The sequence below is a fragment of the Solea solea genome, chromosome 21 (assembly GCF_958295425.1).
Source record: "Solea solea chromosome 21, fSolSol10.1, whole genome shotgun sequence".
Classification (NCBI taxonomy): Eukaryota; Metazoa; Chordata; class Actinopteri; order Pleuronectiformes; family Soleidae; genus Solea; species Solea solea.
This window is the reverse complement of record NC_081154.1, coordinates 20,240,779-20,259,659: the sequence shown is the minus strand read 5'-3', so window position 1 is coordinate 20,259,659 and position 18,881 is coordinate 20,240,779. Positions and strand designations below refer to the sequence as shown.

The 18,881-nt window shown below is 44.8% G+C and overlaps 2 protein-coding genes across 10 annotated transcripts in view; both read left to right on the top strand.

Annotated features, from left to right (window-relative positions):
• Positions 1–3,779: 3,779 nt before the first annotated feature.
• Positions 3,780–18,173, top strand: tcerg1l (transcription elongation regulator 1 like). 3 transcript variants are annotated; one of them, XM_058621712.1, is made up of 16 exons: positions 3,780–3,933; positions 7,772–7,995; positions 9,830–9,919; positions 9,985–10,129; positions 10,490–10,606; positions 14,646–14,788; positions 15,046–15,114; positions 15,212–15,287; positions 15,361–15,446; positions 15,904–16,007; positions 16,111–16,256; positions 16,394–16,472; positions 16,546–16,648; positions 16,729–16,818; positions 17,416–17,534; positions 17,615–18,173. In XM_058621712.1, exons 2-16 carry the CDS (start codon positions 7,786–7,788, stop codon positions 17,769–17,771), a joined length of 1,734 nt encoding a protein of 577 aa, XP_058477695.1. In that variant the 5' UTR covers positions 3,780–3,933; positions 7,772–7,785; the 3' UTR covers positions 17,772–18,173. The 3 variants fall into 3 exon arrangements, with proteins under 3 accessions (XP_058477695.1, XP_058477697.1, XP_058477694.1); XM_058621714.1 differs by having other exon boundaries at positions 9,982–10,129; positions 15,049–15,114; XM_058621711.1 differs by having other exon boundaries at positions 9,982–10,129.
• A 328-nt stretch (positions 18,174–18,501) lies between these two features.
• jakmip3 (Janus kinase and microtubule interacting protein 3) overlaps positions 18,502–18,881 on the top strand; it is a 36,729-nt gene continuing 36,349 nt past the window's right edge. For 4 of the 7 annotated variants that reach the window (XM_058621700.1, XM_058621695.1, XM_058621701.1 and 1 more), the window contains exon 1: positions 18,502–18,737. The gene's annotated coding sequence lies outside the window, so the exon portion shown is untranslated. The remainder of the gene's footprint in view (positions 18,738–18,881) is intronic. The other 3 variants (XM_058621694.1, XM_058621697.1, XM_058621696.1) reach the window with 1 other exon arrangement.

The following is an 18,881-nucleotide window of genomic DNA, read 5'->3' as shown; positions in this document are numbered from 1 at the left end:
CAACCAGAGTAGTTCTTCTAGTTCTTCTACAGTTGAAAGTACGTCACCGGACTCAAGTGCCGGACTCTAATACCCGGACTCTAATGCCCGGACTCTAATACCCAGACTCTAATGCCCGGACTCTAGTGCCTGGACTCTAGTGCCTGGACTCTAGTAGCCGTACTCTAGTAGCCAGACTCTAGTAGTGGTCCAGGTTTCCCTGAACCAGCTCTAACTATAAGCTTTATCAAAAAGGAAAGTTTTAAGTCTAACTTTAAATACAGAGAGAGGCTCCGCCTCCCGAACTGTCATTGGAAGCTGGTTCCACAGGAGAGGAGGAGCCTGGTAACTGAAGGCTCCGCCTCCCATTCTGCTCTTACAGACTCTGGGAACCACAAGTAAACCTGTATTTTGTGACCTAAGTGGTCTGTTAGGGTGATAAGGTAAGACTAGGTCTTTCAGGTATGAAGGGGCATGACCATTAAGTGCTTTGTACGTGAGGAGGAGGATTTTAAATTGAATTCTAAACTGTGGGTGGAGCCAGTGTAGAGAAGCTAACACTGGAGTTATATGGTCTCTCTTTCTAGTTCCTGTCAGAACTGGTGCTGCAGCATTTTGAATGAACTGAAGGGTTCTAACAGACTTGTTGGAACATCCTCATAATAAGGAGATACAGTAATCTAATCTAGATGTAACAAAAGCATGAACTAGTTTTTCAGCATCCTGTAAAGACAGAATGTTTCTAATGTTCATAATGTTCCGCAGGTGGAAGAAGGCTGTTCTGGAAATGAGTTTTATGTGTGAATCAAATGACATTTCCTGGTCAAAAGTAACTCCAAGGTTCCTCACAGTGGAACTGGAAGCCATGGTGATGTCATCTAAAGTGACAATGTGATCAGAAAGTTTTTCTCTGAGGTGTTTTTTGAGAAGGGGTTTAATAACTGCTATTTTAAACGTTTAAACGGCACATATCCAGTTAATAAGGATAGATTAATTTGAGTTAATATAGAGCTGTTAATTAAAGGAAAGACATCTTTAAACAGTTTGGTGGGGATAGGATCTAACTGACAGGTTGATGGCTTAGATGATGAAACTAATGATGTTAACTCAGGGAGATCTATAGGGGAGAAACTGTCTAACTGTGCACCTGGTGCTTCTAAAGCTCTTGTGCTAAAAGATGAGTCAGTCCCAATATGAGGGAGGAGATGATCCATGTTTTCTCTATTTGATGTTATTTTATTCACAAAAAAGTTGATAAAGTCATCACTGCTCAGTGTTAAAGTGATGGGAAGTTCGACTCTTTTTACTGACTCGGATCTTTTACTCTCGGACAGTAAATTGAACTAATCTTTTTTGAGTCATTTCGTTCATTTCGTTCATTTTTACAGCGTGTGGCACTGTAGCTCCTCCTGTGGGCGTTGTAAAAAAGACCATGGTTCTCAAACACTTAACACTGAACTTCAGCTGACAAAGTATAATAAACAAAATGCCACAAGCATTGGAAAGCAAATACACACCTCAATAAAGTGACTTGTGTCCTGTATCCTCTCTGACATTGTTGTTTAACAGCACGACGGGGACTAGGTAGCTGTCACGTGACCTGAGGACGGACGCTCAGTTGAGTAAATCCTGAATTAATCATTTCTGTTTCCTGTCCTGCTGAGCTTATGCAGCTGCCTGCCATCGTGTGGCGAAGGAAGGTACTGCATAAAAATGAACGAATCACTCACTGAGACGACTCATTATTCCCGAGTCATACAAAAGATTAGTTCATATTGAACGAAACGTTCACGAACGACACATCACTACAGCGTTAAAGGAATAGATGGTTCAGTGGAGCTGTGGCTCTGTGTCAGCCTGGCTACAGTGCTGAAAACAAACCTGGGATCATTCTTATTTCCTTCAATTAAAGAAGAATGATAGGCAACTCTAGCTTTGTGTAGACCGGACTCTAGTGGCCGGACTCTAGTGGCCGGACTCTAGTGCCCGGACTCTAGTGCCCGGACTCTAGTGGCCGGACTCTAGTGCCCGGACTCTAGTGCGGGGACTCTAGTGGCCGGACTCTAGTGCCCGGACTCTAGTGCCCGGACTCTAGTGGCCGGACTCTAGTGCCCGGACTCTAGTGCGGGGACTCTAGTGGCCGGACTCTACTGGCCGGACTCTAGTGCCCGGACTCTAGTGGCCGGACTCTAGTGCCCGGACTCTAGTGGCCGGACTCTAGTGCCCGGACTCTAGTGGCCGGACTCTAGTGGCCGGACTCTAGTGCCCGGACTCTAGTGGCCGGACTCTAGTGGCCGGACTCTAGTGCCCGGACTCTAGTGGCCGGACTCTAGTGGCCGGACTCTAGTGCCCGGACTCTAGTGGCCGGACTCTAGTGCCCGGACTCTAGTGCGGGGACTCTAGTGGCCGGACTCTACTGGCCGGACTCTAGTGCCCGGACTCTAGTGGCCGGACTCTAGTGCCCAGACTCTAGTGCCCGGACTCTAGTGGCCGGACTAGGAGGCGCTGCTGTTGTGAGTCAGTGGTGAAATTCTCCAGTGACATCATCAGTCAACAGAAGTGCCGTTCCACTTCGTAGAGTTCAGGAAAACAGTGTCTGAACTGATTGTTCTGGACTTTTAGAGCTTCATAAACGAGGTCATGACGCAGATACACACAAACACAGCATTAAATGGCACTTCCGGGCTATGGGATCTTTAAGGCAGTTAACGAGCCGAAGCCCCGCCCACAAAATTTTGATTAGGTGTTCACAATCAGACCAGTTAACCAGTAACATCTGTCACCATGGTTACCATGGTGCTGTCACTGGTTACCACGGTTACCATGGCAGTGTCACAGGTTACCATGGTTACTATGCCGCTGTCACTGGTTTCAACCTCACCTCAGTCCACCTGTCTCACCCTCACACCACCTGTCTCACCCTCAGTCCACCTGTCTCACCCTCACACCACCTGGCTCGCCCTAAGTCCACCTGTCTCATCCTCAGTCCACCTGTCTCACCCTCAGTCTACCTGTCTCACCCTCACACGACCTGTATCACCATGCCCACCTGTCTCACCCTTAGTCCACCTGTCTCACCCTCTCTCTCTGCCTGTCTGGCTGAGCTGATTAAAGTGTTGCCATGGTGACAGAGGGAGGAAGATAATTGTGTTTTGGGAAACACTTTGAGAATCTCAGCTGACAGGACCACGATAATGACTGTGTTTTATATTGTCATGACAACGACAGGTGATCAAGCAGCTTTTATCAGGACAGAAGGACGACACACACACACACACACACGCAGACAGTTTAATGGAGGTAAATAGAAATACTTCACTTTAATAGTCTCTCTGTTATTCTTTACTCTCAGAAACAATTTCACCCCTCACTAACACTGTGTGTGTGTGTGTGTGTGAGAGTGTGTGTGTGTGTGTGTGTGTGCGCGCGCAGCACAAAGACAAATGAATGTGATGTTTTTATATAAACAGTCCGTCAATAATCAATAATCATCATTCAAATTACAGATCCTGTCTGTCTGTCTGTCTCACCTCACCTGTGTCCAGGTGTCCATCGATTGATTGATTGATTGATTGATTGATTGATTGTTTGTTGTTTGTTTGTTTCATTGATTGATTGATTGATGATTGATTAGTTTGAAATAAACGTTGAAGAAAGATGTTGAAGATGAAACAACAACAACTGTCACTCTGACGCTTTCAGTTGTCCACGTGCAGGCGTCGCCTCGCTCTCCTCCGTGACTCTGTCTGCTCTCTCTCTCTCTCTCTCTCTCTCTCTCTCTCTCTGTGTGTGTGTGTGTGTGTGGGACGTCGCTCTCGGTGCACGCGCCGCTCCCGCCGTTAATCGTTCACCTTGTATAGATGGAGGATGACGAGACGATGATCTGCGGACCTCAGTGAAAACAGTCGGAGGAGCGAGGCGACGAGGACGTGACGAGACCGACGAGCAGGCTCGGTGAGTGACACGCGCGCGCACGCACGCACGCACGCACGCACACACACACACACGCACGCACGCACGCGCACACGCTCTGTCACCGGTAACCAGCCGTTTAACGACAGTGATGAAGAAGAGGAAACTGCAGCTAACACGTGACTGATACTTTACTGTAGTACTACTGTTTATAATGATACTTTACTGTAGTACTACTGTTTACACTGACACGTTACTGTAGTACTACTGTTTGCAATGATACTTTACTGTAGTACTACTGTTTATAATGATACTTTACTGTAGTACTACTGTTTATAATGATACTTTACTGTAGTACTGCTGTTTACACTGATACTTTACTGTAGTACTACTGTTTATAATGATACTTTACTGTAGTACTGCTGTTTACACTGATACTTTACTGTAGTACTACTGTTTATAATGATACTTTACTGTAGTACTGCTGTTTACACTGATACTTTACTTTAGTACTACTGTTTACACTGATACTTTACTGTAGTACTACTGTTTATAATGATACTTTACTGTAGTACTAGTGTTTACACTGATACTTTACTGTAGTACTACTGTTTATAATGATACTTTACTGTAGTACTACTGTTTACACTGATACTTTACTGTAGTACTACTGTTTATAATGATACTTTACTGTAGTACTACTGTTTATTATGATACTTTACTGTAGTACTACTGTTTACACTGACACGTTACTGTAGTACTACTGATTGCAATGATACTTTACTGTAGTACTACTGTTTATAATGACACTTTACTGTAGTACTACTGTTTGCACTGACACTTTACTGTAGTACTACTGTTTATAATGACACTTTACTGTAGTACTACTGTTTACACTGACACTTTACTGTAGTACTACTGTTTGCACTGACACTTTACTGTAGTACTACTGTTTACAATGACACTCTACTGTAGTACTACTGTTTACACTGACACTTTACTGTAGTACTACTGTTTACAATGATACTCTACTGTAGTACTACTGTTTATAATGACACTTTACTGTAGTACTACTGTTTACACTGATACTTTACTGTAGTACTACTGTTTATAATGACACTTTACTGTAGTACTACTGTTTATAATGACACTTTACTGTAGTACTACTGTTTACACTGACACTTTACTGTAGTACTACTGTTTACACTGATACTTTACTGTAGTACTACTGTTTACAATGACACTTTACTGTAGTACTTACTGTTTACACTGACACGTTACTGTAGTACTACTGTTTACAATGACACTTTACTGTAGTACTACTGTTTATAATGATACTTTACTGTAGTACTGCTGTTTACACTGATACTTTACTGTAGTACTACTGTTTATAATGATACTTTACTGTAGTACTACTGTTTACACTGACACGTTACTGTAGTACTACTGTTTGCAATGATACTTTACTGTAGTACTACTGTTTATAATGATACTTTACTGTAGTACTACTGTTTACACTGACACTTTACTGTAGTACTACTGTTTTTAATGATACTTTACTGTAGTACTACTGTTTACACTGACACTTTACTGTAGTACTACTGTTTACAATGATACTTTACTGTAGTACTACTGTTTACACTGACACTTTACTGTAGTACTACTGTTTGCACTGACACTTTACTGTAGTACTACTGTTTACAATGATACTTTACTGTAGTACTACTGTTTACACTGACACTTTACTGTAGTACTACTGTTTACAATGACACTTTACTGTAGTACTACTGTTTACACTGACACGTTACTGTAGTACTACTGTTTGCAATGATACTTTACTGTAGTACTACTGTTTACAATGATACTTTACTGTAGTACTACTGTTTTTACTGATACTTTACTGTAGTACTACTGTTTATAATGACACTTTACTGTAGTACTACTGTTTACACTGACACTTTACTGTAGTACTACTGTTTGCACTGACACTTTACTGTAGTACTACTGTTTATAATGATACTTTACTGTAGTACTACTGTTTACACTGACACTTTACTGTAGTACTACTGTTTACACTGATACTTTACTGTAGTACTACTGTTTATGATGACACTTTACTGTAGTACTACTGTTTAAAATGATACTTAACTGTAGTACTACTGTTTACACTGATACTTTACTGTAGTACTACTGTTTACAATGACACTTTACTGTAGTACTACTGTTTACACTGACACGTTACTGTAGTACTACTGTTTACAATGATACTTTACTGTAGTACTACTGTTTATAATGATACTTTACTGTAGTACTACTGTTTGCACTGATACTTTACTGTAGTACTACTGTTTATAATGATACTTTACTGTAGTACTACTGTTTACACTGATACTTTACTGTAGTACTACTGTTTATGATGACACTTTACTGTAGTACTACTGTTTACACTGACACTTTACTGTAGTACTACTGTTTGCAGTGATACTTTACTGTAGTACTACTGTTTACAATGACACTTTACTGTAGTACTGCTGTTTGCACTGAAACTTTACTGTAGTACTACTGTTTACAATGACACTTTACTGTAGTACTACTGTTTGCACTAATACTTTACTGTAGTACTACTGTTTACACTGATACTTTACTGTAGTACTACTGTTTATAATCATACTTTACTGTAGTACTACTGTTTATAATGACACTTTACTGTAGTACTACTGTTTGCAGTGATACTTTACTGTAGTACTACTGTTTACAATGACACTTTACTGTAGTACTGCTGTTTGCACTGAAACTTTACTGTAGTACTACTGTTTACAATGATACTTGACTGTAGTACTAGTGTTTGCACTAATACTTTACTGTAGTACTACTGTTTATAATTATACTTTACTGTAGTACTACTGTTTACACTGATACTTTACCTTAGTACTACTGTTTACATTGATACTTTACTGTAGTACTTCTATTTACACTGAGACTTTACTGTAGTACTACTGTTTATAATGATACTTTACTGTAGTACGTGATCAATATGATGACACAGCTGATCACTGTGATCAATATCAGAACTGACAGAGGAAGTCAAAGCTCTGCTTCCTGTTCAACATGATTGATTATTGATTAAGTATTAAAACGTTTCATACTGATGCAGTATTTATAAAGTATTGATCCAGCATTAATTAGTTATTGATGCTGTGTGTGTGTGTGTGTGTGTGAGAGAGAGAGAGTGTGTGTTTCTGTTTGCGTGTGCGTGTGTGTGTGTGTTGCTGTAGTGTTGATTCAGTATTGATGAGTGACAGATAACTAATGTTACTGTTTCACCAGCACAGAGTTAAAGGGATAGTTCAGGTGTTTTTAGAGAGGAAGACTGAGGTTCACTGTGAGCGCCCCCTACCATCTCTACGTCACATGATCACGTCTTGATCTCACTGTTACACAGACGTCTGTAAACCACGCACACACACACACACACACACACACACACACACACTCACTCTCCCACACCAAACCTCATAGAGAAAATCAGTGATTTTAACATCACACACACAGGAGTTGTTGATCCACTGCTGCCTCCATCACTAAGTTCTAATGTCTGATTTTAATGAAATATTTCATTTAGACTTAACTCAGTGACACGAAGTGACCACACGAGGCAGCAGAGGACCAGCAGCTAAAATCACTGGTTTTCTCTATGAGGTTTGGTGTGTGTGTGTGAGTGGTTTACAGACGTCTGTGTAACAGGGAGATAAAGACGAGATCATGTGACGTAGATTTTATGACACAAGTCTTAAGTTAAGTGTTAAGTTAAGTTAAGTCTTAAGTTTTAAAAGAAAGTATTTATTATAAACTCTGATCACTGTTGATTGGTGACTTTCAGGTTGTGATGTCACCATGATGTTACCAGTCTCCAGGTTCAAAGGTCAGCCCGTTGGCATGGTAACAGTCGCCTCTGCCGCCACGCCCTGGCTGTCCGTCAGTAGTGACCTCGCCCCTCAGTGGTTGTGGTTGACTAGCTGGTCAGCTGCAACATATCAGGCCACGCCCCCTCTGGTCTACTGCCCGCCCACTGTGTGGATACCTGAACACACACACCTGGTACAGGTAACACACACACAGATGGTACAGGTAACACACACACACAGATGGTACAGGTAACACACACACACACACACAGATGGTACAGGTAACACACAGACACACAGATGGTACAGGTAACACACACACACACAGATGGTACAGGTAACACACACACACACACACAGATGGTTCAGGTTACACACACACACACACACACACACAGATGGTTCAGGTTACACACACACACACACACACACACAGATGGTACAGGTAACACACAGACACACAGATGGTACAGGTAACACACACACACACAGATGGTACAGGTAACACACACACACACACACACACACACAGATGGTTCAGGTTACACACACACACACACACACAGATGGTTCAGGTAACACACACACACACACACAGATGGTACAGGTAACACACAGACACACAGATGGTACAGGTAACACACACACACACAGATGGTACAGGTAACACACACACACACACACACAGATGGTTCAGGTTACACACACACACACACACAGATGGTTCAGGTAACACACACACAGATGGTACAGGTAACACACACACACGGATGGTTCAGGTTACACACACACACACACACACACACAGATGGTTCAGGTAACACACACACAGATGGTACAGGTAACACACACACACAGATGGTACAGGTAACACACACACACACACACAGATGGTACAGGTAACACACACACACACATATGGTTCAGGTAACACACACACACACACACCTGGTACAGGTAACACACACACAGATGGTACAGGTAACACACACACACAGATGGTACAGGTAACACACACACACACACACAGATGGTACAGGTAACACACAGACACACAGATGGTACAGGTAACACACACACACACACAGATGGTACAGGTAACACACACACACACACACAGATGGTTCAGGTTACACACACACACACACACACACACAGATGGTTCAGGTTACACACACACACACACACACAGATGGTACAGGTAACACACAGACACACAGATGGTACAGGTAACACACACACACACAGATGGTACAGGTAACACACACACACACACACACACAGATGGTTCAGGTTACACACACACACACACACACAGATGGTTCAGGTAACACACACACACACACACAGATGGTACAGGTAACACACAGACACACAGATGGTACAGGTAACACACACACACACAGATGGTACAGGTAACACACACACACACACACAGATGGTTCAGGTTACACACACACACACACACAGATGGTTCAGGTAACACACACACAGATGGTACAGGTAACACACACACACAGATGGTTCAGGTTACACACACACACACACACACACACAGATGGTTCAGGTAACACACACACAGATGGTACAGGTAACACACACACACAGATGGTACAGGTAACACACACACACACACAGATGGTACAGGTAACACACACACACACATATGGTTCAGGTAACACACACACACACACAGATGGTACAGGTAACACACACACAGATGGTACAGGTAACACACACACACACAGATGGTTCAGGTAACACACACACACACACAGATGGTACAGGTAACACACACACACACACACAGATGGTTCAGGTAACACACACACACACACATGGATCAGTTAACACACACACACAAACACAGATGGTTCAGGTAACACACACACACACACACACACACACATGGATCAGTTAACACACACACAAACACAGGTGGTACAGGTAACACACACACACACACAGATGGTACAGGTAACACACACACAGCTGGTTCAGGTAACACACCTGTTGTTGTGTTGTTGTTTCAGTGGGAGTGTCCGACTGTTGACGTTGTTCCTGTTCTTCCTCCACTCTATCACTCTTCACCTCGCCATCACCTTCATCATCGTCTGCACAAGGTACACACACACACACACACACATTTACATTTTAGCACAATGCTAACATGCTAACGTGTTAGCAGGCAGCAGAAGGCTGGATCTCTCCAGAGGAAGTGGGCGTGTTCCACAGAAGAGACAAACGTCTGCTGCTCACCAATCAGATCATCCACAGACCACGTGACCACGCCCCCAGGACCCGCCTCCTTCTCTCTCCGTCTCACTTCACAGGTAAAATATCACCTGACTCATGTGGGAGGATCCAGTTGTGTTTACGGAGTAAATGGAGGCATCACTTCCTGTCTGTGGCCAATCAGGTGTGTTTGGCTCTGCTGGAGGTCATTTGTGACATGTTGCCATGGCAACAGTTTTGTGAGGGCCCAAACACACATCTGTGTTTTGATGTCGTCGTTGTCACGGTTAAGTTGTCTTGTTGTTTCACTGAAATTGAAGTTAAATTAAATTGTGCTGCAGTCAACAAAAATCACACACTGCAGGAAAATGAACAAATGACACAGAATAGATTCATTATCTCACTCACACACACACACACAGTCATGACTGAGTCAGTGATAGACTCCTCATCCTCAGTGCGTGTCCGGAGTGACTTCACAAAGAGCAGACGCACAGAACCTGAAGACTCCGCCCTCCTCCACCTCCTCACTGTGTCTCCTCTCCACCCACCGCTCCTGACTCCGCCTCCCTCAGGTGAGCATGGCACATCAGTGTGTGTCTGTGTGTTTCTGTGTGTGTGTGTGTGATGAGCGTAACACAACAGAGAAAGAATCAGACTTGTGTAAACCACACACACACACACACACACACGCACTCTCCCACACACACACCCACACACACACGCACATACACACACACACTCTCCCACACACACTCTCCCACACACACACACACACACACACTCACTCTCCCACACACACACACCCACGCGCACACACACTCTCCCACACACACACACACACACACACACAAACTCACTCTCCAACACACACACACACACACACACTCTCCCCCCCACACACACACACTCACTCTCCCACACATACACGCACTCACTCTCCCACACACACACTCTCCCACACACACACACGCACACGCACTCACTCTCCCAAACACACACGCACACACACCAATTACCTCAATTTGACCTTTCAATCAATCAACACTTATCAATACAGACCATTACACAGTGACTGTGTGTGTGTGGGAGAGTGTGTGTGTGTGTGTGTCTCTTCTTCTGTGACAAACAAACAAACAGCAGCAGTTTTCGTTCATCAGCTCCTTTTTTTGCTGCTGAATAATTCAAAGAATGAAATCATGAATAAAAGACGAGTGAAAAGGTGAAAACGCTGTCGCTTTAATTTTTTAAAATCATAACTGAAATTATTTAAATGAAATACAGCAACACACACACAAAGGATTGTGGCGAGGTGTGTTAGACACACACACATTAAAGGGAAAGTTCAGGGAAAAACAGCAAAAACAACATTTTGTGTCATAACTTCTGCGTCACATGATCGTGTCTTTATCTGCGTCACATGATCACGTCTTTATCTGCGTCACATGATCGCGTCTTTATCTGCATCACATGATCACGTCTTTATCTACGCCACATGATCACGTCTTTATCTGCGTCACATGATCACGTCTTTGCGTCACATGATCACGTCTTTACGTCACATGATCACGTCTCTATCTGCGTCACATGATCACGTCTTTATCTACGTCACATGATCGCGTCTTTATCTACGTCACATGATCGCTACTTTATCTGCGTCACATGATCGCGTCTTTATCTACGTCACATGATCAAGTCTTTACGTCACATGATCACGTCTTTATCTACGTCACATGATCACGTCTTTGCGTCACATGATCGCGTCTTTATCTGCGTCACATGATCGCGTCTTTGTCTACGTCACATGATGATCGCGTCTTTGTCTACGTCACATGATGATCGCGTCTTTGTCTACGTCACATGATGATCGCGTCTTTATCTATGTCACATGATCGCGTCTTTATCTGCGTCACATGATCGCGTCTTTATCTACGCCACATGATCGCGTCTTTATCTGCGTCACATGATCGCGTCTTTATCTACGCCACATGATCGCGTCTTTATCTGCGTCACATGATCGCGTCTTTATCTACGTCACATGATCGCGTCTTTATCTACGTCACATGATCGCGTCTTTATCTGCGTCACATGATCGCGTCTTTATCTGCGTCACATGATCGCGTCTTTATCTGCGTCACATGATCGCGTCTTTATCTGCGTCACATGATCGCGTCTTTATCTGCGTCACATGATCGCGTCTTTATCTGCGTCACATGATCGCGTCTTTATCTACGCCACATGATCGCGTCTTTATCTGCGTCACATGATCGCGTCTTTATCTGCGTCACATGATCGCGTCTTTATCTGCGTCACATGATCGCGTCTTTATCTGCGTCACATGATCGCGTCTTTATCTGCGTCACATGATCGCGTCTTTATCTGCGTCACATGATCGCGTCTTTATCTGCGTCACATGATCGCGTCTTTATCTGCGTCACATGATCGCGTCTTTATCTGCGTCACATGATCACGTCTTTGCGTCACATGATCGCGTCTTTATCTGCGTCACATGATCGCGTCTTTGTCTACGTCACATGATGATCGCGTCTTTATCTATGTCACATGATCGCGTCTTTGTCTACGTCACATGATCGCGTCTTTATCTGCGTCACATGATCGCGTCTTTATCTACGCCACATGATCGCGTCTTTATCTGCGTCACATGATCGCGTCTTTATCTACGTCACATGATCGCGTCTTTATCTGCGTCACATGATCGCGTCTTTATCTGCGTCACATGATCGCGTCTTTATCTGCGTCACATGATCGCGTCTTTATCTGCGTCACATGATCGCGTCTTTATCTGCGTCACATGATCGCGTCTTTATCTGCGTCACATGATCGCGTCTTTATCTGCGTCACATGATCGCGTCTTTATCTGCGTCACATGATCGCGTCTTTATCTGCGTCACATGATCGCGTCTTTGTCTACGTCACATGATGATCGCGTCTTTATCTATGTCACATGATCGCGTCTTTGTCTACGTCACATGATCGCGTCTTTATCTGCGTCACATGATCGCGTCTTTATCTACGCCACATGATCGCGTCTTTATCTGCGTCACATGATCGCGTCTTTATCTGCGTCACATGATCGCGTCTTTATCTGCGTCACATGATCGCGTCTTTATCTGCGTCACATGATCACGTCTTTGCGTCACATGATCGCGTCTTTATCTGCGTCACATGATCGCGTCTTTGTCTACGTCACATGATGATCGCGTCTTTATCTATGTCACATGATCGCGTCTTTGTCTACGTCACATGATCGCGTCTTTATCTGCGTCACATGATCGCGTCTTTATCTACGCCACATGATCGCGTCTTTATCTGCGTCACATGATCGCGTCTTTATCTACGTCACATGATCGCGTCTTTATCTGCGTCACATGATCGCGTCTTTATCTGCGTCACATGATCGCGTCTTTATCTGCGTCACATGATCGCGTCTTTATCTGCGTCACATGATCGCATCTTTATCTGCGTCACATGATCACGTCTTTATCTGCGTCACATGATCGCGTCTTTATCTATCACTGTTTATCTCACACACACACACACACACACACACACACTGCTGCCTCCATCACTAAGTTCTCATGTCTGATTTGAGTGAATTCAGCATTTGAAATAATTAATTTAGACTTAACTCAGTGACACAAAGTGACCACACGAGGCAGCAGAGGAGCAGCAGCTCCTGGTTTTCTCTGTGGGGTTTGGTGTGGGAGAGTGAGTGGTTTACAGACATGTGTGTAACAGTAAGATAAAGACGTGAACATGGTACTGATGATGTAATAAGCTCCTCCCCCTCGTCCTCAGTTGTTCTTTTCTGTCGTTTTCTTGCTTCATCAGCTGTTTCCTCTCACTGTGTGTGTGTGTGTGACAGAAGATCCAGCATCAAAAATCTTCCAATGAGTCTTTGCACCTTCTCATTTGCCTTGAATCAACGCGTTACATCATCAGAACCAGAACCAGAACCTGAAGTGGATTAACCTGCAGATGGAATTAAATTAACTCAGGATTAAATTTGGGATTAACACAAAACCTCATGAACGTGAGCAGAAGGATCAGACACTGTCAGGTCACCATGGTGACGGTTGACTGGTGTGTGTGTGTGTGTGTGAGAGATGAAAAAAGGTGGAAAATAAATAATGATGAAATAAAATGTATTAGGAGATGAAGAATGAAGGGAAGAAAATTAGATTAAGACTTCAAAGGGAGCACACACACACACACACTCACTCACTCTCAGACACACACACACACGCACGCACACACACACTCACACACACGCACACACACACACACTCACGCACACACACACACACACTCACTCACGCACACACACACAGACACACACACTCAGTTAATCTCCGGTCAGATGAGGATGAATGGTCCTTTTTTTATCCTCAGTGAAAATGAGTGAGAGAGAAGATGAAAGGATCTTCCTTCTTCTCATCTTTGGTTGTCATAGTAACAACCTACCTGTCAATCACCTGTGTCTGTCCTGTGTGTGTGTGTGTGATCAGTTCCATGCCCTGTCACCAGAGGGCGATGACGAGACCTGAGAGAAAGTCTCGATCGCTGCACTGAAATCACTGTGTCATTGTGTAGGTGTGGCCTATGTGGAATGGGCGGGGCCGCACGTGCAGAGACAGAAGGGTGTGTGGCCTGCTCTTCTGCCACACCAGCGGCACAGAGGGGCGTGGCTACGTCCCGTCATCAACCGGGAGAGACGTGCGACGACACCTGTACAGGTGCGTTGGTTTCTCAGTGGATTACAGAGTAATCCTTGACCACCAGGGGGCAGCAGTTAACCTTCAGTTCAAGTTTGGTTACTTTGTCTCATGTCTGTCCAACAGGTCACCTGACTGTTCTCACACCTGTCAGGTGACTTACCGAGGACACCAGTGTAAGCGGGGACAGGTTTGACGTTGTTTGGACGACAAATGAGACCGATATTTGGTGTTTGAGTGACGCCCCTACTGTCTGTCTGTCTGTCTGTCTGTCTCAGCAGCATGTCTTTGGACCTGTCTGTCCTGCTCAGCTCTGCTTTGACATGTGTCCTGTCTCACCTGTCCAGGTGAGTCTGTCACTCTGTCCTCTCTGTCCTCTCTGTCTCTCTGTCTCTCTGTCTTCTCTGTCCTCTCTGTCTTTAATCAGAGTGTTCTGTCTTCCAGTTGATCAAAGATCTTCATCCTGGTTTGTCCTCACGTCTTTCAACCAGATTCACTCTGCTGACCGACTATAGACGCAGTAAGACATCTGTCCGTCCAACCGTCCGTCCATCTGTCTTAACTGTTAGAATAAAGGTTTTCTTTTCCATCAGAGAAGCGAAGGACAACTGTGGGCGGAGTTACGTATGGACGAGCGTTACTGTTCAGAGAGAAGACGAGGACAGACGACAGCACCCAGGTGAGTCCTTAGTCATCAGGTGAGTCCTCAGTCATCAGGTGAGTCCTCAGTCCTTAGGTGTGTCCTCAGGTGAGTCCTCAGGTGCGTCCTCAGTCCTAAGGTGCGTCCTTAGTCCTCAGGTGAGTCCTCAGGTGAGTCCTCAGGTGAGTCCTCAGTCCTCAGGTGCGTCCTCAGGTGAGTCCTCAGTCCTCATGTGAGTCCTCAGGTAAGTCCTCAGTCCTCAGGTGAGTCCTCAATCCTCAGGTGCGTTCTCAGTCCTCAGGTGCGTCCTCGGTCCTCAGGTGCGTCCTCAGTCCTCAGGTGAGTCCTCAGGTGCGTCCTCAGTCCTCAGGTGAGTCCTCAAGTGCGTCCTCAGGTGCGTCCTCTGTCCTCAGGTGCGTCCCCAGTCCTCAGGTGTTGATCTGTGAAGGTGACGGTCAGGAGGCGGGGCTAAGGAGTGTGTATGTGTGTGTTGCAGAGGGACAGAACAGGTGAAGAAAAGGAGGACGAGGAGGAAGGAGGTGAAAAAGGAGGGAAAGACAAACGTCCTGTCGCCTCCACTCCTGTCCCGGGGTCACCATGGTAACTGCTGCTGTTGTTATGATGACAGAAGTGCCCTCTTTCTGATGGTTTGATGTTACCATGACAACCATGGAGGTTTAAATGTGTGTGTGTGTGTGTTCAGGTGTGTGGTGTGGACCGCAGACGACCGTGTCTTCTTCTTTAATCCCACCATGCACCTGTCCGTCTGGGAGACACCAGGTGACCTGACAGGAAGAGACATCAGCCGCATCATCAAGGACCCGCCCCACAAGAGGAAGAAGACACCTGGTCTCTACCTGTCTGTCTGTCTCTATCTCTGTCTGTCTGTCTGTCTATCTGTCTCTATGTCTCTATGTCTCTATCTCCGTCTGTCTGTCTGTCTGTCTGTCTGTGTCTTCCTAACAATGATAAAATCTTTGTGACAGACAGGAGCTCCAGCTGTCAATCACCTGGTCTCCATGGTGACGAAGAAGATGAAGAGGAATGTGACTCAAAGAGGAGCAGGTGAGGTCACATGACTCAGCAATGACGTCATGGCTGAGTCATGTGACCAGCTCCAACTTCTCTCTCTCTGTAGATTAGAGGAGCCGATGTCTCTTGTCCCTCATCCAGGAAAGATTCAGCTCCTCCCACTGGAGCTAAGGACCGCCCACTTCAGAGAAATGATGCTGGAGAGAGGGGTAGTGTGTGTGTGTGTGTGTGTGTGTGTGTTATTGATCAGTGATCAGGTTATTGATTGACACCAGTGTTTTGTCCTCAGGTGTCAGCTTTTTCCAGCTGGGACAAAGAACTTCACAAGATGGTGTTTGACCCTCGTTACCTGCTGCTGACCTCACACCAGAGGAAACAGGTGTGTGAACTTTCTTTTTTCTTATAGTGGACACCCTTGCCGGGTCCTCCGTTGGAGAGGAAAATATGGCGGCCGTCAGTATCTTGTATAACGTTTGAAGGCTCGAACGTGACCCTTTCACCAACTATAGCAAGTTTGGTTGGGATCAGACCTTCCATCGCGAAGTTAGAAGAGTTTCATTGTCTGTTGTGAAAATCTAAATTATCTCCAACTTTGGCGCCCCCTATCTCGTACGCCATACAACATTTTAATAAGCTTTTGATAACTTAAGATGCTCAACTTGTCCACATTGATCTCACCACGTTTGAAGGTGATCACACAAATGCTCTAGGACGAGTTAATTGAAATTAAATAAATATTTTCATATAGACGTCTTCAGGGCCGGACTATCATCAATCCTAGCAAGTTTGGTTCAGATCGGACCAGGATTCGCGAAGTTGTAGCAGTTTGTTGTTTTGTCGCAAAAATCAGATTTTACATCATTGCCATGGCAACACCGTTAAACGATCTGTCGTCACGCATCATCTACCATGTGTTTTCACCAATTTTGAGTTTGATACGATGATCTGTGTAAAAGTGATGTCATTGTGTGTGCAGGTGTTTGATGAGTTTGTGAAGAGCAGGATGAAGGACGAGCACAGAGAGAAGAAGAGTAAACAGCAGAAAGCTCGAGAAGAGTTCAGACGACTGCTGGAGGAGGCAAAGATCACCAGCAGGTCATCAATCAATAATCAATAATCAATCAATAATCAGGCGGGAAACACTGTTTCACGCCCTTCTTTATTTTCCATCACAGATCTACTTTTAAGGAGTTCTGCGCTCGTTGCCGTGGTGACCAGAGGTTCAACGTGGTCAACAGGAAGAAGGAACAGGAAGTGCTCTTCAGTCATTACATCACGTCCTTAAAGAAGCGAGACAAAGAGAACCGAGCCAGACTGAGGAAGATGAGATGAGACCTGCTCTGGGATCTGGACTGAACTAAACCACATCTTCACCACGGATCCTGGACTCAAAGAAACCAGAACCAGAATTTTGAATCCAGAACAGATCTGAGTGGTTTGAATTATCTCCCAGTGCAGGACCTGGTTCTGGATTAAAGTCTACAAGAGGTTTTAGAAGAATACTTTCAAAATAAACTGTCTGTCTCTCTGTTGTTGTTGTTGTTTCTGATCTTCATGTTTACCTGTGGTGCGTTCACTGTCACTGGGATTTTGTGACTTTAATGAGTTTTATCCTGGCGGTTGCTATGGTTTCCTGAGGTTAAACCCCGCCCCCTGCTGTGGTTGGATGTGTCTCAGTGTCCTGTCCTCTGATTGGACGTATCCGTGTGATGAAATGATGTTTGTTGTTGAATTAAAGTGTTCATCAAACACTGCTGCTGTTCATGTGTTCACTTTATTTGAATGTGTTAATAAAACGACGGCCCCTGGTGGACAGAAGCGTCACTGCACATTCACACGTGACTCTGCTCGTGGATTAAACGTCATGTCAGATTATGTGCTGACAACAACCTGAAATCATCCACAGTCACGTGATATGATGATGGTGACGCTGAACGTCCGCCAGGGGGAGGCAGAGGTCCGCCAACATCACGCCACACTGAGGGATGCTGGGAGGAAGAGGAGGAGGAAGAGGAGGAGGAGGTGACGCCAGCAGAGGGTGCAGAGATGCTAACAGCACCGACACACACACACACACACACACACACACACACATACTGACAGAGGCTAACTGCTAACACACACACACACACACAGATGGGTGGAGGGAGGCTGATGCTGCTAACACGCACGCGCACACACACACACACACTGAGCTACAGTGAAGCTAACTGCTGTTAGCATGCTGAAGAAACAAGGCTAACATTCTCACACACACACACACACAGCAATGCAGTGTCGGGGGCTTCCTATTGGACGGTGAGTGATTAGTGTGTGTGTGTGTGTGTGTGTGTGTGATCATATGACCATATGACATGTATATAGTGAGGATGACAGCTGGGTTGATGATGTTGCCATGGAAACAGTCATGTATTCATGTTGTGCAGTGTGTTAGGTCACACA